This window comes from Gopherus flavomarginatus, chromosome 20 (assembly GCF_025201925.1).
Source record: "Gopherus flavomarginatus isolate rGopFla2 chromosome 20, rGopFla2.mat.asm, whole genome shotgun sequence".
Classification (NCBI taxonomy): domain Eukaryota; kingdom Metazoa; phylum Chordata; order Testudines; family Testudinidae; genus Gopherus; species Gopherus flavomarginatus.
Genome location: NC_066636.1, coordinates 1099176 through 1121500, shown reverse-complemented (window position 1 = coordinate 1121500; position 22325 = coordinate 1099176). Strand labels below are relative to the sequence as shown.

Here is a 22325-nt window from a genome sequence, read left to right as displayed (position 1 = left end):
CTTGAGAAGGGGCAATTCTCAGTAGGTGCCCAAGCAAGAAACCCCTAACGGACAATGGACCTTGGGAGACTCCAGTCCTCATAAGAAGTCCTCCTGGGAACATTCAAGGTAGCATGTGAGCAATGGCTGTTGCCTGTAAAGAACTGAGTCATGCGTCGACGTGTGACTTCCTATGTGACTCCAGACGTCATTTTGCAGTAATTTCCCCCAGTAAGAACAAAGAGGTGTCTTTACACCTGAAGAGACTATGAAAAGCTGCTGCATCTCCTCCATCCTGCTTCCTACCTCTGGAGGGACTTTGCTACAAACTGAAGCTCTGAACAAAGGCCTGAATGACCCATCCCAGCGGGGGATGTTCCAGAGACTTGATTTGAACCTGCAGTTTATTCGATCTCTGCTACAAGCCTGAACCAAGAACTTTGCCATTACTGGATATAACTGATTCCATTTAACCAATTCTAGCTCTCAGCTCTATCTTGTTCCCTTTATGAATAAACCTTTAGATTTTAGATTCTAAAGGATTGGCAACAGCGTGATTTGTGGGTAAGATCTGATGTGTATATTGACCTGGGTCTGGGGCTTGGTCCTTTGGGATCAGGAGAACCTCTTTTCTTTTACTGGGGTGTTGGTTTTCATAACCACTCATCCCCATACGAGTGGCACTGGTGGGGATACTGGGAAACTGGAGTGTCTGAGGGAATTGCTTGTGTGACGTGTGGTTAGCCGGGGGGGTGAGACCAAAGTCCTCTTTGTCTGGCTGGTTTGGTGCCTTATAAAGGAACCCCAGCCTGGGGCTGTGACTGCCCTGCTCTGAGCAATTTGTCCTGAACTGACACTCTCAGAAGTGTCCCAGCAAAGCCAGAATCGTTACAACCGGCTCAGCCCAGCTGTCCTCAGGTGCGACACCCTCTAAAGGCCACAGGTTTGTGCCTGGGTCAGAGTGACCCTAAGTGCTGGGACACGAGAGAAGCAGGGCCTGTTCCCCCTGAGCCTCAGGCCCCTGATTACTTATAATAAAGGCCACAGGTGCTGGCGTAATTGCATATTCCCAGATGTTTTTAACTGCATAAGCTACCTAGAGCTGGCGTGGGTCTGCCCCCAGCTGCCGTCCCAGTGTAGACGGCCCCTGAGTGCGGATAGTGTCTGCTCTCCAGGGAGCTAACGCAGCACGATACAAACTGCCCGGGCCGGGTCTGCCCCAGCACGGCCAGCGAGATCTATGGGTGTTTGGCCCCAAACACCTCAGGCCGGGCTGAGCATCCCACTAGGCACCTAAAGCCCTGTGACAATCTGCCCCCTTGGCCTGGTTTGAGTGGGGGGGCGGGGCTGAGCCCCCACAGCGCCTGTCGAGTCTGAAAATCAGCCCATGTGTCTCAAAGGGAGAAGAGGTCAGAGACGCCCCCGGCCACCCGCAGGCCAGCAGCTGGACTGAACCGACAACGTGCGAATACCGCAACGGATGCTGTTACTTCATTGTGCCGATAGATGGTGGTCTTACACACATGCACACACACAGAGCAGGGCTCAGCCCTTCCAGCAGGGAACAGCAGGGACGGACACACACACACACACACACACACACACACACAGAGCAGGGCTCAGCCCCTCCAGCAGGGGGTGGCAGGGACACACACACACACACACACACACACACACACACACACAGAGCAGGGCTCAGCCCCTCCAGCAGGGGGCGGCAGGGACACACACACACTCACACAGAGCAGGGCTCAGCCCCTCCAGCAGGGGGCGGCAGGGACACACACACACACACACACACACACACACACACACACACAGAGCAGGGCTCAGCCCCTCCAGCAGGGGGCGGCACACACACACACACACACACACACACACACACACACACACACACAGAGCAGGGCTCAGCCCCTCCAGCAGGGGGCGGCACACACACACACACACACACACACACACACACACACACACACAGAGCAGGGCTCAGCCCCTCCAGCAGGGGGCGGCACACACACACACACACACACACACACACACACACACACACACACACACAGAGCAGGGCTCAGCCCCTCCAGCAGGGGGCGGCAGGGACACACACACACACACACACACACACACACACACACACACACAGAGCAGGGCTCAGCCCCTCCAGCAGGGGGCGGCACACACACACACACACACACACACACACACACACAGAGCAGGGCTCAGCCCCTCCAGCAGGGGGCGGCAGACAGACAGACAGACAGACAGACACACACACACACACACACACACACACACACAGAGCTAAAAGCAGCTGTTTCGGCAGGCCCGGCAGTGCCCACGCCCAGCTCTGCAGCACGGAGTCCCTGGTGCACATTCGGGGTGCGCTGGTCAAAGCAGTTTGAGTTAAATGCCCAGACTCCGCCCCGCCCCCGCTCAGGAGTGGGCGTCCTGCCGTCTGACGCCCCGCAGAGGCCCTGCCTGTCTCCCCAACACGCTGGCTGTTTGAACTCAGGAGGGGAAAATGGCATCTGAGGAAAGGCTCAGAGCTCGCTCAGAAGGAGGGGGCCCGGATGACTTGATCCCGGGGTGTCAGGCCGGCCGTGGGGAGAATCTCCCAGGCACCGAAGGGCTCTGTGAGCGGGTGGCGAAGGCAGAACGAGAACTGCCAGCTGGGAGCGAAAGCCAGACACGTTCCAGCTGGAAATAGGCCAATCTAGTTAACCGGGCGGGTGATTAGCCCCGGGAACACACTCCCAAGGGAGGTGCTGGATTCTTCCCACAGCCGGGCCGGCTGCCGTTCAGAAAGCTGCTGCCACCCCTCGGGGCCCGGGGGCGTTGCTGATAGTTGGGCTTTGCAGGGTGTTTCCAGGAGAAGGAGAAATCGAAGCCACGAGTCAGGTCTGGTCTTGGGTGCAATCCTGTGTCTGTACTACGAACGCCCACCCAGGCCTGCTGCCCGGGCCGCAGTGGAGACGGACAATAGTGGGCAGTTTCCTTGCTCAGACATCCCCCGCGTGCCTCTCCAGCCAGATCTGTGCCCAAGAAGCTGTCCCTTTGCTTCCAGCTCGGGGTCACGCTAGCTCCCCATTGCTTTTCTCCCTTTCTCCTGGATCTTCTGCGCTAAACACCCACAGACACATCAGCCCAAACCTCCGCCACTGCCTTTGCAACCAGGGAAACTACCTGCCTTTAATTTTAGCGCTAGCCTCGGCCTGTGGCCTAGTGCCTTGGACAGTGACTTCTGTAATTTCTGGCAATCTCACTCCGTGAAGGGGCTTAATTGCTCCTTCCATTTAGCCTTTGATTGTAGAATCTTCTCCATATCGATATCTGTCTATGTGCGAGGGGGAGCTAATGCTGCAAAGCCTTATGGGACAGGTGCATGGTTCCACTGGAGGAGAAAAATAGCCCCTCTGGCTCTGTTTTCCTGCATTTACAGGTGGAGGGAGAGTGAGAGATGTCATTAATAAAGACACTGGGACAGGCTGCTCCAGCTCATGCAAACCTGTTTAATTCCGACCCGGGCTGCAGGACGCAGTGTCTCCCGGCGCAGGGAGATACAGGTGTTGGAGCTTGTAGCCACCTGCCGGCCCCGCTCGTTACAGACGGGGGGATAATGACCCAGCTCTCAGCATGCTGAGCTGGGGAAAGGAGACATCCCCACAGCTGCCTCGCCCTAGACACCTGGCAGCCCCATTACAGCACCGGCAGATGGGAGCCCTGGGAGTGGGGCTGCATTTACACGGCTGCAGGGGCATGCAGGGAAATTGGGAGCTGGTCGCTGGAGATCCCCGTGTTAACACTGTGCATGTAGAGAGCACCATCCGCTCAGCACCTAACAGACAAACAAGGCTTTGTCCTCCCAACCCAGAGGGAAGGTCCCCATTTCACAGAGGGCCAACTGAGGCATGGAACAGTGATGTGATCAGCACAAAGGTTCACAGAATTACAGTGCAGGAGATGAGGACAGAACCCAGGCATCCTGGCTCCCAGACCACCTGCTCTGACCACTAGACCCTGCTCTCCTCCTAGAGCTGGGGACAGAACCCAGGAATCCTGTGATTTCCTTTTGCAGACAGCTCCGGGCCCTGTGTTAGTAGCTGTGGGATCTGGCAGATCACAGGAATTAGTCAGCAGAAGCTTTCGATTGTGCAGAGAAGCAGCGTTTGTGGGACTTCCCACCAGGGGGGAACCCACAGGGGCCCGGCTACTTTCATCTCTTGGTTTTACTCGGGATACGCATCCCCTTCCCCAACTGGTGCCTGGTTGTTAGAAAATCGGACACGTTGCCGACGGCTCTCAGCCCCTCCCTGATGGTGCTGAAAAGGTTTGACAGAAAGTCGGTCTTGCTGGCGGAGCTGATCTCCCGCCGGAGGCCTGAGATCTCGTCCTCCATCAGCCTGGCTTTCTCCGCGAAGCCCTTCTGCAGCATGGCCTCCTGCTCCTTCAGCTTGCTCTGCAGTGCCCACTCTGCCTCCTGCCGGGCACTGGCCAGCTCCTCCGCCACCTTGGCCTCCAGCTGCTTCACATTCTCCTGGTGGCTGCGCTCCTGGTCCTTCATCAGCTGCTCTGTCTGCAGCTGCTTCTCCTCCGCCGCCTTCCGCTGCTGCTCCAGCAGCTCTGCCTTCTGCTTCTCCTCTTTGGGGGGGAAAGAAAAGGGGAAATAGAGGCACAACCCCTCCCCCAACCACTTGGAGCAGCTCCCAGGCACCACGCAAACCCGCACCCCCGACTTGGTTGGCATGAGACAGGGGCGGACAACTAGGGAGCCAGCCCCTGACACCAGCATCTCAGCATGGGACCCACCTAACCACGGCTCGAAGGGCAGTTTGGATGGGGACTGGAACAAACTAGGACTGTTCTTACTGGGGGCTGTGAATGCTGTGCTGGTGCCTCAGTGTCCCCATGGCAGTTCTTAAGTATCTGGCAGAGCAAAGGGCCAGTGCACCTAAATGCCTGACACTGTCTCCTGGCAACTGATGGCCTGGGCCGCCCCTCTGCAAAGGTGCCAGCAGAAGGTGTTGGAGACAAAAGGATCAGGTGACCTCCTGGCCCAGGAAAGGGGCTGAGAGGAGGAGGGGCTGCAGGGGGTTTCAGTCTGGAGCTGGCTGGGGGAGGAAGGGAAGGACAGACAGGGCTCTGACCCCCCAAGGGGGCTGTGACACTCCTGGGGCCCCAAGGTGGACCTAAATGGGGGGATCCTGTTGTCTGTGCCTGCAAGACCCATCCTGGCCTGTGTTCCTGTCGTCTGAATAAACCTGCTGCTTTCCTGGCTGGCTGAGAGTCCTGGGGAATTGCAAGATGTGGGGGTGCAGGACCCTGACTTCCCCCACACTCCATGACAACTGGTGGCAGTGGTGGGATCTACTTCACCCCATGGATGGTGCTTCCTGCAGTAAGTGACCGGGAAGCAGCAAAACGAAGGGGGATTGACGGGGACCAGGTGGGCTGAAGAGTCAGAGAGAGACGGGCTCAGGGGGTGATAAACCCCTTTGAGTGTGTGCCCAGAGAGAAGGACTTTGCAGTAACAGGATCCCTCGGGGGGATTGCAGGAGCAGTCCCAGGGGCAGAGGAGTCTGCAGCTCGACCCTGGCAGAGGGGGTGACCTGAAGAAGGGCTGGTGCACGAGGGTCTCCCTGGAACCGGTGGGAAGCTGAGAGCACAGGCCGGCGAGTGGCCAGCAGGAAGATGTGTGCTAAGCGCCTTAGGAAAGACCTGGCGGAGCTGTGCAGGCAGAGGGGGCTGCGCACTGGGAGGTCCACCAAGGCACAGCTAATTGCCCAGCTGGAGGAGAAGGATCACTTGGGTGAACCGGGCCCTGTCCCTGAGGGAAGCCGCCCAGCGGACGCAGCGTGGGCCGGGGCCTGACATGGCTGGGAGGGGCCAGACTGCTGCCAAGAACACCCCGAGACCCTGCCCACCTATACCTAGGGGAGGGGTTGGGGGAAGCCCAGTGAATACCGAGGGCACCCTGACCCCCGCGGCCAGCAGGGGATCATCCCGGCGGAGCTCCCCATCCCTGGAACGGATGCGGATGGAACATGACAGGGAGCTGAGACGGGAAGAGCTCGAGTTAAGGAGGCAAGAACTGAAGGAGCGAGAGAACCAGCGTAAACACGAGGAGAACCAGCGCCAGCGTGAGCTGGAACTGGCCCGGCTGAGGAGCAGCGGGTGCCCGGCTGCGGTGAGCTAGGGGAGACCCAGGACTACAAAGAGCTTTGATAAGTACTTCCTGGCCTGGCGTAAGGAGGGGGAGGACATAGATACCTTCCTGACGGCCTTTGAGAATGCCTGCGAGCTGCACAGGGTTGACCCTGCAGACAGGATCGCAGTTCTCACCCCCTTACTGGACTCCACAGCCGTGGAGGTGTACAGCCGACTGAAAGGGGCGGAGGCAGGGGACTACGAACTGTTCAAACAGGCCCTGCTCTGCGAGTTTGGGCTGGCTCCTGAGATGTACCGGAAAAAGTTCCAGAGTCAGCGTAAAACCCATGAGGTCACATACCTACAACTGGTCAACCGGGCGCAGGGGTATGCCCGCAAGTGGACAGCTGGGGCCCAAACTAAAGAGGACCTGCTTGACCTATTCATACTGGAGCACCTGTACGAGCAGTGCCCGTCCGACCTGAAGCTGTGGTTGATGGACCAGAAGCCGGAGAACCCACAGCACGCAGGCCAGCTGGCCGAGGAGTTTGTGGACAGTCGGGCAGGGGATAACAGGGAGGAGTCCCAAAGGAGCAGGGCTGCCACAATGTGGAAAGAGAGTGACCTGGGGACCTCCCGAAGGGGAAGCATGGAGAACCCTGCTCGAGGGGACCCATGGGACATGGGCTGCTATCACTGTGGCCAAAGAGGCCACATACGGGCCCAGTGCCCCAGGCTCAGGGACAGACTGAGCAGACCCAACCCACAGACGGTTAACTGGGTAAAGACCCAGCCAGACGAGGGGCAGCATTCCCAGGTCAGCTCCTCTGGGGGACTGGATGCTCCAGGCTCCGGGTTTTTGGTTTACAGGGTGGGTGCAGGGCTGCCCCTCTGGACAGAGTGCATTGTTCCCCTGGAGGTAGATGGGAGGAAGGTCACTGGGAACTGGGACACGGGCGCAGAGGTGACGCTGGCCAGGCCCGAGGTGGTGGCCTCAGATCGGATGGTGCCCAACACCTACCTGACCCTGATGGGCGTGGGCAGGACCCCATTCAAGGTGCCCATGGCGAGGGTACACCTGAAGTGGGGGGCCAAGGAGGGCCCCAAGGACATGGGGGTACACCCACATTTGCCCACAGAGGTGTTGATGGGGGAGGACCTGGAGGACTGGCCCAGCAGCTCCCAGGGTGCCCTAGTTGGGACCCATAGACAGAGCCAGCAAGGGGCACAACGCCCTGACAATGGAGAGAGTGCCTTGCCCGAGGCGCAGGATCCTAACCCGGTGGGGAGGGAATGCCCAGGGACACGACTCAGAGAGGCTGCGGCTTTGGACCCAGCCAGTGGAAGGGAGCAGATCTCCACCCCGCCCCAGCTGCTGAGTTCCAGGCCGAGTTGCAGAAAGATCCCTCCTGTCGGAAGATAAGGGACTTGGCCAACCTCAGTGCGGTACAGACCATGGGAGCACATTGCCGGAAAAGGTTCCTGTGGGAGAAGGGGTTCCTGTGCCGAGAATGGGCTCCCCCAAGGAAAATGGAGTCATGGGGGATCAGGAGGCAGCTGGTGGTGCCCCGGAAGTATCACTGCCAGCTGCTGTGCTGGGCCCATGACATCCCCCTCTCAGGGAACGAGGGAACCTGGTGGACCCAGCAGCGGCTGCTACGGAACTTTTACTGGCCTGGGGTCTTTACTCCTGTCCGGCAGCGCTGCCGCTCCTGTGACCCCTGCCAGAGGGTGAGGGAGGCCTGGGACAAGGGGAAAGTGGCTGGAGGACCCTTGCCCAGCACAGAGGAGCCTTTCCAGAGGGGGGCCCAGGTCCAAAGGGGGGCTCTGAACCAGGAGAGCCCGAATCACAGCCCCTCAGACTGGAACGCGGGGAGAAGACCCCAGCCCAGCTTGATCCCTAGGGGTATTGGGGTGGGGAAAGGGCACGGGCTGCATAAGCCTTCCCACCTGTGAACTACGAGTGCCCTCGAGCCCCCCCGACCTAAAGGGGGGCAGGAAACTGGACGGGCCTGGGGTAATTCTCCCCAAGGAATGGGAGGGATGTTGGGGCGTCCCTGGGAACGTGGGTGGGTTCGAACTTCCCCAGGTCACTGGCTGAAGTGACCCCGCTCTGTTCGGTCTCGAAGAGGGGAGAGGTGTGAGGAACTGGGCCTGTTCTTACTGGGGGCTGTGAGTGCTGTGTTGGTGCCTCAGTGTCCGCATGGCAGTTCTTAAGTATCTGGCAGAGCAAAGGGCCAGTGCACCTAAATGCCTGACACTGTCTCCTGGCAACTGATGGCCTGGGCCGCCCCTCTGCAAAGGTGCCAGCAGAAGGTGTTGGAGACAAAAGGATCAGGTGACCTCCTGGCCCGGGAAAGGGGCTGAGAGGAGGAGGGGCTGGGGGGGTTTTTAGTCTGGAGCTGGCTGGGGGAGGAAGGGAAGGACAGACAGGGCTCTGACCCTCCAAGGGGGCTGTGATGCTCCTGGGGCCCCAAGATGGACCTAACTGGGAGGATCCTGTTGTCTGTACCTGCAAGACCCGTCCTGGCCTGTGTTCCTGTCGTCTGAATAAACCTTCTGCTTTCCTGGCTGGCTGAGAGTCCTGGGGAATTGCAGGATGTGGGGGTGCAGGACCCTGACTCCCCCCACACTCCGTGACATGGACCCACCGAGCCCTGGGTATGGGAGGGAGTCGGGGGCATTCAGAGCACCTTGCATGGGAGAAGGGGCAGGGGGTTGCAGGGAGACTCTAAAATAAAGGGGTCTGGGACGGGGCACTCGGGGAGTTTGCTGGGGGGGGTGCAGGGAGCTCCTGGTGGGTGCAATGAGTTTGGCCGACAGACGCTCTGCAGCATGTGACCCTGGTATTATTTGCAGTCTGCTTGGCCATAGCACCTATGAGCCACAATCCTGGCCCAGGGCCCCACGGCGCCAGGCGCTGCACAGACACGCTGCAGTGATGGAAACTGCTTCTACTGCAAAGAAAAGGGGGCAGGGACTTGTTTGTGGGGTCTCACCGGCCACGTGCTTCTCCGCCTCAGTCAGCAGGTTGTCGGCCTTCAGCACGGCCTCCGCCTCCGCCTTCTTACTGGCCAGGAACTGCTCCAGAGCCTCCTCTGCCTGGGACCAGAGATGGCCAAGAGCTGGGTTATTCATCCAATCAATATGCTAATGAGCTCCCTCCTTTCTCAGGGGAGCAGGCCTCACTTTACTCCACCTCGGGGCAAAATATTCTCCCCGTGAAGCCAGAGGATCATAGGAGCTGGGGTCGGGTGGAGTGAGGGGAGCAGAGCTGCAGCACAGGGGCTGATCCCACCTCTCTGCGGCCTCATCCTCTTGGGGAGGAAAATCGGCACTTTTGTGGGGACTTCCCGATGGTGCACCAGAGCCCCGGGTTAGAAAGCAAGCGACCGGGTCGAGAGGAGCTGCCTGCCCGCAAGGCCAACGCTGTCACCCACAGGGGAATGTGGGGTGTTTCTCGGTGAGATCTGCTCTGGTTCAAACAGGAATCACTTCAGGGACGTCCTACGCCCTGTGCTGTGCAGGAGGTCGGACTCGCTGATCACAGGGGTCCCTCGTGGGCTGAGAATCGATGAAGCTATGACATGTGTGGTGTCATCTCACCCAGGGCCCAGTCGCTGTTCATACAGGGCCTGATGCAAAGCCCATTACAGCCAATGGAAAGATTTGGATGGGGCCCATGCAGAGCGGGGCAGGATCCTGGGGCCTTCCTGCTCCATGACCAAGGGGCTTTGCGAGACCTTTCCAGCTCCCCAAAACCCCCACGTGGGATCGGAGTCCATCCCCATGGGCCACAGTGACTGCAGGTCACAGTCAGACCCGGGGCGGATTTACTGTGAAGCACACTGTGCCCTGGCATGGGGCCCCCCCAACAACAGGGGGCCCCAGGGCCGGGCACTTGGGCAGCTCAGCACCAGCAGGAGGGGACTGCGGGGGGCAGAAGCTGTGGGGGGCAAGGGAGCAGGGAGAGAGGCTCCCCCCAGCCTCAGGGGAGCAGGCGGGAGGTGCAGGCAGCAGGAGCGCCGTGAACGTGGCTAGAGGACTCAGGAGGAGCATGGGGCAGCCGTGCAGCCAGCCGGAAAGAAGCGGCGCATTGAAGGGGAAACTGTTGCTTCTCTCCGGCCGCCAGTTGCGTGGCCGCCCCGTGCTCCTCCTGTGCTTGCAGGGCCGGGTTCAGAAAGGGGGCAGCCTGGGGTTCTGGGGCTGCAGCCTGGGGTTCTGGGGCCCCCTTAGCCTGGGGCCCTGGGCTGCAGTCCCCAAAGCCCCGGCGTTCTGGGCAGCCCAGCCTGGCAGCGGGGGGGAAAGGGGGGCTCTGAGAATCACTGCCAATGGGAGCTGCGGGGGACATGCGGAGCCACTTGCACCCCCGGCACCAAACCGGAGCTGCTCCAGGTAAGCGCTCTGCACCCCAACCCCCTTCCCCAGCTCTGAGCCCCCTCCTGCACCCTAACTCCCACCCAGACCCTCACCCCCACCCTAAACCCCTTCCCACACCCTAACTCCCAGTCAGACCCCACACCCCCAACCCTGGTCCCCCTCCCACACCCTAACTCCCTTCCAGACCCCACACCCCCAACCCTGATCCCCCTCCCACACCCTAACTCCCTTTCAGACCCCGCACCCCAACCCTGATCCCCCTCCCACACCCTAACTCCCTTCCAGACCCCGCACCCCAACCCTGATCCCCCTCCCACACCCTAACTCCCTTCCAGACCCCGCACCCCAACCCTGATCCCCCTCCCACACCCTAACTCCCTTCCAGACCCCGCACCCCCAACCCTGATCCCCCTCCCACACCCTAACTCCCTTCCAGACCCCGCACCCCAACCCTGATCCCCCTCCCACACCCTAACTCCCTTCCAGACCCCCCACCCCCAACCCTGATCCCCCTCCCACACCCTAACTCCCTTTCAGACCCCGCACCCCAACCCTGATCCCCCTCCCACACCCTGACTCCTTTCCAGACCCTGCACCCCAACCCTGAGCCCCAGGAGAATGGAGAAAAAAAATGAAAAATAGGGGGAAATAAGAGAGAATGTTCCCCCCACAGGGGGGCCCCAAAAACGAAATTGAGCACAGGGCCCCACTAACTGTCACTGATCAGACCCGAGTTACCGCACGGCCTTTCCCCGCCGTTGCCCCTCTACTTTGTCCTCAGCGAAGCGGGGAAGCCTGACTCAGCCGCTGGGGTTTAGGCACCAACTCTGCTGGTGAGGTACAAGCTGGAGCGGAATCCGGCTCCTCCACCTGGAGCTGCACTAGCTCCTGTAACTGCCAGGCCGAGACGGGGGGCTAATTTCAGACACTCACCTTGACCCCTTTGTTGGGCTTGGCCCGGTAATTCTCCACCACCTGGTTCTGGTCCCTGTCGTAGGCCTGGTACCCGCCGGGCTGGGAGTAAAGCCCGGTGCTGAGTTTCTGCTGCATGGCGGCCGAGAGCTCCTCCAGCAGGACACGGCAGGTCTGCTCTGAAACGGCCTCATTTTCTGCTAGGATGTTTGCGTATCGCTCCGTGATCCCGGCCTGGGCACGGAAAGGGAGAAACTTCGTCGCAGAGCAACGGCTGGGGCTGGATTGCGGTGCCCTCCTGCCTCCCCTGGCTGACGCCTGCACCCGACTGTGGGTCACTGGCCAAGCGGGGAATGGGAGAGCCGAAGGCTCACTGGCCACTCGGGGGATCAGCGGGTCAATGGGTCACTGGCCAATCAGGGGAACAGAGGCCAATGGTCCACTGGCCAATCAGGGGTTAGGAGGGTCCGCGATCCATTGGCCAGTCAGAGGATTGGAAGTGCCAATGGTCCATTGGCCTATCAGGTCACCTGGGGATTGGACGGTCCCCGGAGCAGGGACCAGGTTTCCGTACAGCGCCTGGCACAAAGGGGCCCTTACCCACCACTGGTGCCCAGGGGGCTCCCCGCAGTGCAGATCCATCCCAGCAATTCTCTCGCTGCTGGGCCCGGTTTGGGACGCCCCCACCTACCACCAGCTGCTTCTGGAAGCCCTGCTCCTCGTCCTTGAAGGAACGCTGCATGAAAAGCTGCAGGGCGTCCTCCTCGCACATCCTGTGCACCGCCGAGAGCTCGCCCAGCTCCGCCGGCAGCCGCAGCCCCCCCATCCCGGCCGCGTAGTGAGCCAGCGCCTCCCTGAGGGCTGCCTCATTCTCGATGGCAGCCATGGCGGTCACCGCGTTGTCCAGGCAGGGCACCTGCCCGCTGCGGATGGTGTCCATGTAGCTCCGGACTAAGGCGCCGAACCCTGGGCAAGGGAAGGGGGAGGGTTAAGAGCTGGGGGGGAGGGGACTGTATATTTGTACAGCACCTGGCACCCCGGGATCTCCACTGGGGAGCGTGTCCCAGATTCTCCTTTGTGCCGATCCCTGGAGGATAGGGGTTATTCTGGTCGCAGACACAGAGCTCCTGCTTTTAGCTCTGCAGACCCCAGTCCAACGGGGCTCATCTGGGATTCGAACTGTTAGAGGCTCGGAGCGAGCGTCCTCTGAGCAGAGCCAGGGCTCCATAGCCGGGCCCGGACCAAGCTCCTCTCCACGGCAGGTCAGCTCAGGGCGAGAGGCACCCGTCACACCTGCCCACCGGTGAATGACGCCAGCACCATCTCAGCAGTCAGCAGGGCTCCGCGTGGCCTCTCTGCAGAGCTGGGACTGGGCCGGGGCCATTTAACTGGCAGCTTGCCAAGGCGGGTGAGCATCGGCATCCGGCCAAATCTGAAGCCGAGCGGCTCAAGGATCCCTGAATGCAGGAGAGCCCCCAGTTTCCATCTCTGCTACCAGGCCAGGTGCAACCCACGGCAGAGTGTGTTACCGGTGCTCCCCCCATGCCCATCCCTAGGCGATCCGAGCGGTCACAGCCTGCTAGGGGACCCTCGTCTCCCTGGCTCCAGGGCTAACAGCTCCTGCTTGGGAGGGTTCTGCTTTCACCCAGGCGTGTTGGCGCCACACAGGGGCAAAGGGAGAGAGACCAAGGACCCAGGGGATCTCCCAGAGTCACAGATGGTTCAATTCTCCAACACCTGCTAAATGCTCTCTGAAAATAGCCCCCGCATGCAGGGGAAATTCCCCCCTCCTCGGGGCTGGGTTTCTCTCGGCCACAGAGGGCAGATCGGCCAGCAAAGCCATCGGCTTGCGTCTTCCCCGAGCAGCCGTGGGGCTGACGTACTTCGCCCGTTGACCGGAATCCCTCCTTTGACCGTCTTGATGTTTGAGCACTGGAAGACGTAGTCACAGAACCGGCGGGTCTGCTCCAGGAACTGCGGGTCCAGGGCGCTGGTGGGCAGCGAATCCAGCTGGCCCATCTCCTGCCGCGACACCGGCTGGACAAACACGAAGCACTTGCGGGTGGGGAAGAAGCTGCGGATGCACTGCCGCGGCAGGTTGTAGTCCATCACCTTCTTGCTGTTACCTGGAGAGCCAAGGAGAAGCAGGAGGCTACACCCAGCACTGGGCAAAGAAAGGAGTTTTGGATTGTTGGCAGCTTCCAAACATCAGGGGAAAATTTGGCTGAGGTCAGGTGGAAAATGAAAAGTTCTGGAAAACTGAAAAGCTGAGAAAACCTGACTTTGGAGCTGAAGGAAATGTGGTGTTTTAATTATGGCCATTTTAAACCATGTCTGGAGTCGGGACGCTGAATAAAGTCAAATGGAGATTTTGGAACCAAACGTTATTTAAAACCAAAAGAAAAAAAATCCAATTTTTTGTATTTTTTTATTATTTATTTTACCCCCAGCAGAACAAGTCAACAAACCCAACCAGACCCTGTGAAATGGTGCCTTAATCTGCAGGTTTCCCCAAACCCAAACCCAAACCCAAATGGTCGGCTGTGACTACACACCTCTCCCAACCGCTGCTTGAGAGCTCGAGGGGTCGGGAGTGCCCGGCGCCCTGGAGACGCGAGACCTGTGTGTTATCCAGCGGTCGTGGCAGAGCTCGGAGGTAGGCAACGTAGCGTTAGGGTTTGGGTTCGCATGGGTAGGATCTGTCGAGTTGGGATGAGGCTTCCTGTGGGTAGGCCACTGAGTAAGGGTTAAGGTTCCTATGAATAGGGTTTCCTGCCCTTGGGGTCTTGTTCATATGGGTCGGCCACTTGGGGTTAGCGTGAGGGTTCCTATGGGTAGGACCCATAGAATTAGGTTTAGGGTTTCGTATGAAAAGGGTTCCCCACCTTTCGGTTAGGGATCCTATGGGGACGGATCCCCACCCTAGGGGTCGAGTTCCTATGGGTGGGCTCTTCAGAGTTAGGGTTAGTGATCCTGTGGGTACGTTTCCCCTCCGTAGGGTTTCTGTGGGTAGGGCCACTTGCATCTAGGATTAGTGATCCTATTGGGTCGGGCTCCCCACTCTGGGGCTAGGGTACCTATGGCTCAGTCAGTTTGAGTAGGTTTAGGGTTCCTATGGGTTATGCCACTTAGACTTAGAATTAGGGTTCCTATGAATGGGGCTTCCTTCCCTGGGGTTAGGGTTTGGATGGGTTATGCCTCTTAGGGTTAGGGTTAGGGTTCCTTCGGGTAGGCCACTTGGAGTTAGGGATCGGGTTAGGGTTAGAGTTAGGGATCAGGTTCTTCTTACTAGGCCTCCCTGCCTTTGGGTTAGGGTTATTCTCGGTAGTACTCTTGCAGTCAGGGTTAGGGATCCTATGAGCAGGGCCCCCCGCCCTAGATTTAGGGTTTCTATGGTTAAGCCACTTGGAGTCAGGGTTAGGATTCTTATGGGTAGCACCTAGAGTTCGAGTTTTGGTTCACATGGGTAGGACAGATCAAGCTGGGATTAGGCCACTTAGAATGAGGGTTAGGGCTGGGTTTAGGGTTGGGAGTTAGGGCTGGGGTTAGGATTGGGTTTAGGGTTGGGAGTTAGGGGTTAGGGCTGGGGTTAGGATTGGGTTTAGGGTTAGGAGTTAGGGGTTAGGGCTGGGGTTAGGATTGAGTTTAGGGTTAGGAGTTAGGGGTTAGGGCTAGGGGTTAGGATTGGGTTTAGGGTTAGGAGTTAGGGGTTAGGGCTAGGGGTTAGGATTGGGTTTAGGGTTAGGAGTTAGGATTAGGATTGGGGATAAGGTTAGGGATTAGGGCTAGGGGCTAGGGGTTAGGGGTCCTAGGAATAGCGCTCCCAGCTCTTGGGTTCAGGTTTCATTTGGACCTGGCCAAGAAACGTTCACAGCTGCGAGGGCCAAGAAGGGCCGTTCTGATCACGTTGCCCTGTTATGTCCCGGGTGCACCCCCAACTATCTCCACCACCTGTCTCTTACACCGTCGGCTCATGGGGGCAGGGCCTGTATCTTTGCTCTGTTTGTGCAGCACTGGGCTCCTGGGCTACGACTGGGCCTGGCCCTCAGTGCCAGGGGCCGGGACGCCGGGGTAGATGGGCCCATGGGTCTGATCTCGGGGGGGGGGAGGAGGCAGGATACCAGGGGTGATGGGCCCCTCCTGCACACAGCTGACCCCAGCTCACCTTTCCTCAGGGCCAGCGCGTGCTCCAGGTACTGATCCTCCGTCACCAGCTGCCCCTCGAGCCTCAGCTCCAGCGTGAAATCCCGCACGGCCCACACGAAGCTGGGGAAGAACCGGACGAACTCGGTGTCCTCCTCTGCGTCGTCCCCTCTCTGCGCCTTCACCTTGATGTGCTCCGTCAGCTCCGACACGAAGCTGGGCCGGGGGCTGAGGGCTCAAACGGGGGCCAGGCCGGGGTGCTACCAGCTGGCGTGGGACTGAATGGGGGGATCCCAGCCCCAAATCCCCTCGGGCCACCCCCCAGGAGCCCTAGCGCTAGGCCCCCCCAGGGACTATTCCCCAGGAGCCCCAGCCCCACGTCCCCCAGGGGCCACCCCCCAGGAGCCTCTAACCCGCATCCCCCAGGGCCAAGTCCCAGCAGCCCCAGCCCCACATCCCCCGGGGACCATTCCCCAGGAGCCCCAGCACTAGCCCCCCCCCCGGGACCTTTTCCCAGGAGCCCCAGCCCCGCATCCCCCACAGGCCACCCTCCAGGAGCCTTTAACCCACATCCCCCAGGGCCACCTCCCAGAGCCCTCAGCCCCACGTCCCCCAGGGGCCACCCCTCAGGAGCCTCTAACCCACATCCCCCAGGGCCACCTCCCAGAGCCCCCAGCCCCACGTCCCCCAGGGGCCACCCCCCAGGAGCCTCTAACCCACATCCCCCAGGGCCACCCCCCAGCAGCCTCAGCCCCACATCCCCCGGGGACCATTCCCCAGGAGTCCCAGCCCCACATCCCCCACAGGCCACGCCCCAGGAGTCTCTAACCCACATCCCCCAGGGCCACCTCCCAGACCTCCCAGCCCCACGTCCCCCAGGGGCCACCCCCCAGCAGCCCCAGCCCCACATCCCCCAGGGACCCCCCCCAGGAGGCCCAGCGCTAGGCCCCCCCAGGGAACATCCCCCAGCACCCCCAGCCCCACGTCCCCCAGGGACCACTCCCATAGCCTCTAGCCCCATGCCCTCCATGGCCACCCCACGACAAGGATACTGCAGCTGCTCCATGGCGTACTGGTCGATGGTCCCTTTGCTGTTGTAGACCAGGGTGCTGCTGAGCAGCACGGCCAGCGCGAAGATCCACGCGTCGTTCTTGGTGTCGCCCTGGGCAGCGAGGGGGGGTTGGATCTGAAGCACGAGGCCGGGTGCCCAGCACAGGGTGAGAGGGGGCTGCTCCGGGGCTGAGCGCACCAGCCGCCCGTGCTAGCGCCGGCCTGGGATCCCAACGGGGGCTCCCCAGTGGGAGCAGGGAGGGGATCTCCCCTCTGGGCTTGGCCAGAAGGCAACATGCTGGACATGTGCCCAATCTGGGGCCAGCCATCCCCACGCCCACCCAGAGCGAGCCAGGCCAGGACTCCCACTGCTCAGCTAGGCCCAGGGCAGGATCCGGGGCGCCGCAATCCCCGTCCATCCGTCCGTCCGGAGCAGAGATTTGCTCGCGGCGTTGAGCATACGGTGGGGGGTGGGGGGGCGCGTGAGCCAGTGGCCAGGAGATGAAATGCAGCAAATTCAGCCTGGGAATCAGGCACCGTTTTGAGCAGGGAGGGGAACGAACCCTGGGAGCAGCCGGCCCAGGGGTTCGGGGGATTCTCCGTCCCCGGCAGTGTTGGAATCAAGGGGCTGTTCCCGGGGCTGCCGACCATCAGTAAATTCATGGACAGTCCGTGAGAAAGAGCGAAAACTGGGCCTGTCCGTAAATCCATAAACATGTTTCAATATTAATAAAAAACCACCAGCTTTGCAGCGGAGCTGAGTTGTCCCTCCCCTTGGCCCGGGGTGAGGTCCGTGCCATGGGGCAGCCCCAGGGAGTCCACAATTCCTGGGGTGGGGGGGAGGGAATTCTCCTGGCAGGGGATCCCCCTAACCTGCTGCTGGCTGGCGGGGGGCTGCTCTTCTCCCCCCGCCAGCCAGCAGCAACTCTGGGCAGGTGGGCGGATAGACAGGCGCGTGGGCAGGCAGTACAGCCCCTGCCGGGCTGGCCGCAGCTGGGGGGAGTTGGGGGGCAGGGCACAGCAGCCTCCCACAGGCTCCCCGCCGGTAAGTCACAGTGGGGCCAGCCCTGGCTCTTTATGTTGGAAGAACATTTCCGTAAAAAGATGGGGTCATCCATCACTTTTTTCTGTACCGTCCATACAAATAATTTCCCGCAGTTGGCAACCCTGGCCAGAGGCTCCCCCGGAGCCCCCACTCAGCTCAGCCGAGACTGGATACACAGGTGGGGAGAGGGGGACACCCCCACATCAGCACCTGCCCCCCGCCAGGCTCCAGGTCCAAGCTTGGGCGGGCGGCTCCGCCCCCGGAGGGGGCAGTGGAACAGGGCAGCGGGGGAGGAGGGGCACCCCCACTTGGGAGGAGACACTTGGCTGCTCCACCTGCCCCCCTGCAGCTCCTCCAGACACTGCCGCCCCTGCCTGGCTGCCCCTAGCCCCTCAGCAGGCCAGTGGGTGGGAGGTCCCAGCACAGCACCCCCTTGAGTACCGCACCCCAGGCTGGGACCCAGCCGCCCACCTCTTAGACCGAACCTAGACAGTCATAGGATCCCTTTGGCCTTGGGGGGTCTCAGAATCTGCTCCCCAGCTCCCCAGCCCCCCGCTCACCTTCTCCACGTCGCCCAGCCCCTCGGTGTCCAGCAGCACCAGGGTGTGGCCGGCCCGGCGCGGATGGGGCAGGCACCACATCCAGATGCCCTTGGTGTGCGACTGCACCGTGGAGCCCAGCGAGAACCCTGGGGAGAGAGGAGACGGGGTAGAGACCCAGCACCCGGCCGCACCTGCCCCCTCGCTCCCGGCTCCAGCCCGGGGCCTACGGGAAGGGGGCTGGGAAACCTCTCACCTCTCTGCTTCCCGGCCAAGGAGTTCATGAGATAAGACTTGCCAGTGCGGTACAGCCCCACGATGGCCACCACCACCACGGGCTGGGCCACGCCACGCAGGATCCCCAGCGCCTCCGCCATCACCTCCAGCTGCCCATCGGCGCCGTTCCCCACCAGGCACACGGGCCCCTCCATGGGCACGGGCTAAAGAGAGGGAGCAGCACAGAGCCCTGCACAATGGATAGGAGGGTGTCAACAGCTTGTGTTCAAGGTGCTCTGCCCCAGAGGCGCACGCAAAGGGAGTGTTTCTCCCAAATTCCCCCCCGTCCAGCAACAAGTGGCTCCAACCTCAGGCGCTATGCCTGGGCCGACCCATAGCTGGAATGAGCAGTGAAATAGCTCACTGTGTCATCATTAGGTTTCAGGGTTAACATGCCAACACTAGAAACAAGGCAGTGCATGCCACTCACAGGGCTTTTAGCTCAGAGTCTCTGCACACTCAGGCAGAAAAGCCCGTCTGGAAGAGATCACATTTGGAAATGTTTTCTTTGCAGCCACAAAGGCTGGCAGGGCAGAGCTGGATTCTCACTGGCGCTAGGGCCCACCCCTCACCCCGCATTGCTGATCATTTCAGCAGGAACACCCAGTCCTTCAGCGTCAGGGACGAGCCATGCTAGTCTGTATCCACAGAAACAACAAGGAGTTAAAGACTAAGAGATGTATTTGGGCTTAAGCTTTCATGGGCAGAAAGCCCCCTTCACAGTCCTTGTGCTTTGTCCCTATGGTTAGGGGGAGCCTGGGGGCGAGGCCAGAGCGATCCCTGAGCAGGGAATGGAGCAGGCTGGACCACACACTGCCCCAGCAGCAGTGAGATGACAGCCCCCCGGCAGGGCCCTGATCCGGTTGGGTTTCACACAGCCGGGGAGCGGGGCTGGGTTCTCTCTCCATTTCCTGACGGCCCCCCTACCCCCATGTGTGCCAGCCAGGCCCGCTGCTTAAACTGTCCTGCCAGGACCTCCCTGGGGAACTCCCTAATGAGCGGGTGACAGCTCTGTGCCCTGACAGGCCCTATCCACAGCTCGGAGAGGGGAGTGGGGGCTGGGAGCCAGGACTCCTGGGTTCTCTGCCTGGCTCTGGGAGGGGAGTGGGGTCTGGTGGTTAGAGCAGGGGCTTGGGGGCCAGGACTCCTGGGTTCGCTTCCCAGGGCCAGCAAGGCAGATATGTCCCGCAGGTGCAGGGGGTCTCTTACCAGGGGCTGGTCGCTCAGCCTTGAAGCCGGCTGAATTCAGCGGGGGGCAGCGTCTTTCCTGCTCGGTCACCAGCCCCAGCCAATCTGGAAAGTGAGAGAAGACCCAGAGCCCCGCTCAGCCCCTGCGTGACACTCTGATCCTCCTCCCGCTGGGGCGGGACCTGGGAGCAGGACTCCTGGGTTCTTTCCCTGGCTGGCTGGGGGGGTGCTTGGTGAGTTAGAGCGGGGGTTGTGACCCCCCCGCAGCACTGGGGGCCCGGCCCTGCCCTGCAGCTGCCAACCCACATCCCGGGGCGGGGGACGAGCCGGGTCTGGCAGCTCCAATCCCCGGACGTGTCAGACTCAGATGGAAACCGAAAGCGGCTGGAGCCTTTCTCAGCACAGGGCTGATTCCGGGAAACCTGGCTGGAGGGGCGAGTCTCTCCGAGCTGCGGGCCCCGGCTGAGCCTGCAGCCGCCCAGCTGTGGGGGTGGAGGGTGCGATCCCGCAGGGCTGCCTCTCTATCCTGAGGGTGTTTAACCGTGGGTTTGCCAAGCCGGGTTCCAGGCACAGAGGCAGCTGTGGGCAGTAAAGGGGCCATGACACACAGCACAGCGGCCAGAGTGCACCCAGGGGAAAGCCTCCTGCTGCCTCCCTGCTTAGGGGGCAAAGCTGAGCCCCAGTGTGCTGGGAGTGCAGGGGACATGTCCAACCTCAGATGCAGCTGCTGCCTCAGACCCCCCCTTTGCCTCAGTTTCCCCATCTCCCCCCTCCAAAGTGAAAATCTTCCCTCCTCAGGTAATGAAACAGGAACCCACCACCCTTGGGGTCCTGGGATCCCAGCACTGCCCTCACCCCTGCAGCACAGCGGGGAGGTGTTAGGCAGTTGGGTCGGACCCTGCTCTTCACCCCCTCCCCCAGTGCCAACCCGGGGTGACCCTGCCGGCTCCCCCAGCCTGGATCAACCCAGCCCCCACATTAGCAGCCGCTCCCTTTGCTGCACGCCCAGGTTACGGCCCCCAGTGCCCTCTGCCCACGGCTGGCACCTGACCCGCAACAGCTGCCCCTGTGGGTCTGAGCCCCGGGGGGCAGAGGAGCAGCTGGGGCCCTACCTGCCCGGGGTGAGGGTGGCCAGCCACGCGCCTGTCTGTCCAGCCGTCGGTGCGGCTCAGAGCCGGGCTTTCCCCACAGCTGCTTTGGAAACAGGACAAGTCAGATGGAAACCAAAAGAGCAGGAAGGGCTGGGGCCGGTTTAACTGCTTCAGACTCAGGGACGGGGACGCCTGCAGGGACCCCGGGATCCGGTCTGACCCCCTGCGCAGTGCAGCCCCTCGCCCAGCCCCTGTACCAGCCCCGAAGTCAGGCTGAATCCCTGCCAGCCGCACAGCACCAGTGACAGACTCCAGGGACAGCAAATCCCCTCGTTCAGCCTGCGAGTGCCCCGTGCCCCACACCGCAGGGGGAGGTGAAAAACCCCTGGGTCCCTCAGGGTCGGTGCTGGTCCAATGCCGTGCTAGGGGGCGCTGTGCTGCAGGGAGCAGGGTGGGGGCTCAGCAGGGGGCACCGAGCTGTAGGGGTGGGGGCTCGGTGTTAGGGGAGCGCTGGTGGAAAGACTGTCCCCCCCCCCCAGCTTTCCCGGAATCAGCCCTGTGCCAGGAAAGGCTCCGGCTCTTGCGGCTTCCATGTGATTGGTGCATTCACAGGATTCAGAGCAGCCAGCCCCAGCTCGTCTCTCCCCCCCCGCCCCCCTCCCGGTACCAGGACATTTCTCTGGACACATTCGCTCCACCCGCAGCAGCAGCCCGAAGGACGAACAGGCCGCAGAGATGGGCAGGAGAGGGAGCGATAATCAGACAGATACGCTCATAATGCCCCTGCCCAGGGGCCGCCCACCCCATGAGCACTGCAGGCAGTTCTGGGCCCCCAGCTCCAAAAAGATCAATTTGAATTGGAAAAGGGGCCAAGACGGGCACCACATGGGGTGGAGGAGCTGGACTAGCTTCCGCCTGAGGAGAGATTGAACTGGGACTGTCCCGCTTGGGAAAGAGACAACAAAGGGGGGTGAGCGAGGTCTGTAACATCATGGCTGGTGCAGAGCACATGACCCCTTCCCATGCCAGGCGAACCGGGGTCACCCGATGAAAGCAGCCCCCAGCCCATGTCCCCACCCCCTCAGGTGCATCAGCTTGGACTCTCCACAGCAGCTCTGGCTTCTGGCCTGGTCGGGGCAGGGTGTCGGGGGGAAGAAGAGGAGCAGGGACAGAGCCATGGAGGGGGTGGGACCTCTTGGCCCCCCCACTTGTACCAAGATTCCGGCCCCCCTGGATCCTGCCCAAGTAGGGTCATTAGACCTATGGGTAGCGCCAATCCCGAGGTGCCTGGGCAGTCAGTCGCAAGGACGCCTGGGTGTCCTTATAAACAGGTTCTCTGTGGTTTCCACCCTGGGATGTTTCTGCAGGATCCCTTTTATTGAAACAAATGCAAAAGTGCTAAATGGAGGAACGTGTCTTCAGATCGGCTCGTCTTGTAAAGCATTTATTGCTTTACGGGCCGTAATCTACCTTTCACCTCCACTTGTTAAAACGTGGGGGAAGAAGCAATCATCTCCTCTCCGATCCACGGGCTCCCGGACGCTGGTTTTGCTGCTGCTTCAAACTGTCCTCACGGAAACACAC

The 22325-nt window shown here is 61.0% G+C and overlaps 1 protein-coding gene across 2 annotated transcripts; it reads right to left on the bottom strand.

Annotated features, from left to right (window-relative positions):
* Positions 1–3462: 3462 nt before the first annotated feature.
* On the bottom strand, positions 3463–20720 carry LOC127038117 (guanylate-binding protein 1-like). Of its 2 annotated transcripts, XM_050930543.1 has the most exons (11): positions 20702–20720; positions 19672–19755; positions 18443–18652; positions 18208–18335; positions 16605–16714; positions 15575–15768; positions 13293–13535; positions 12101–12375; positions 11431–11643; positions 9117–9219; positions 3463–4611 (listed from the first exon to the last, which is right to left on the bottom strand). In XM_050930543.1, the coding sequence occupies exons 3-11, from the start codon at positions 18615–18617 to the stop codon at positions 4187–4189; spliced, it is 1866 nt and encodes a 621-aa protein (XP_050786500.1). In that variant the 5' UTR covers positions 18618–18652; positions 19672–19755; positions 20702–20720; the 3' UTR covers positions 3463–4186. The 2 variants fall into 2 exon arrangements, with proteins under 2 accessions (XP_050786500.1, XP_050786501.1); XM_050930544.1 differs by lacking the exon at positions 20702–20720 and having other exon boundaries at positions 18443–18626; positions 19672–19996.
* Positions 20721–22325: the final 1605 nt, after the last annotated feature.

What these genes read in the sequence shown, in the direction of transcription:
- LOC127038117 (XM_050930543.1), bottom strand. Translation starts at nt 18,617, where the DNA reads ATGGAGGGGCCCGTGTGCCTGGTGGGGAACGGCGCCGATGGGCAGCTG. An exon ending in GGCTGGGCGACGTGGAGAAG is followed by an intron (nt 16,715 to 18,207) that starts GTGAGCGGGGGG and finishes CTCGCTGCCCAG; the next exon opens with GGCGACACCAAGAACGACGC. An exon ending in CGCGCTGGCCCTGAGGAAAG is followed by an intron (nt 13,536 to 15,574) that starts GTGAGCTGGGGT and finishes TTGGCTCTCCAG; the next exon opens with GTAACAGCAAGAAGGTGATG.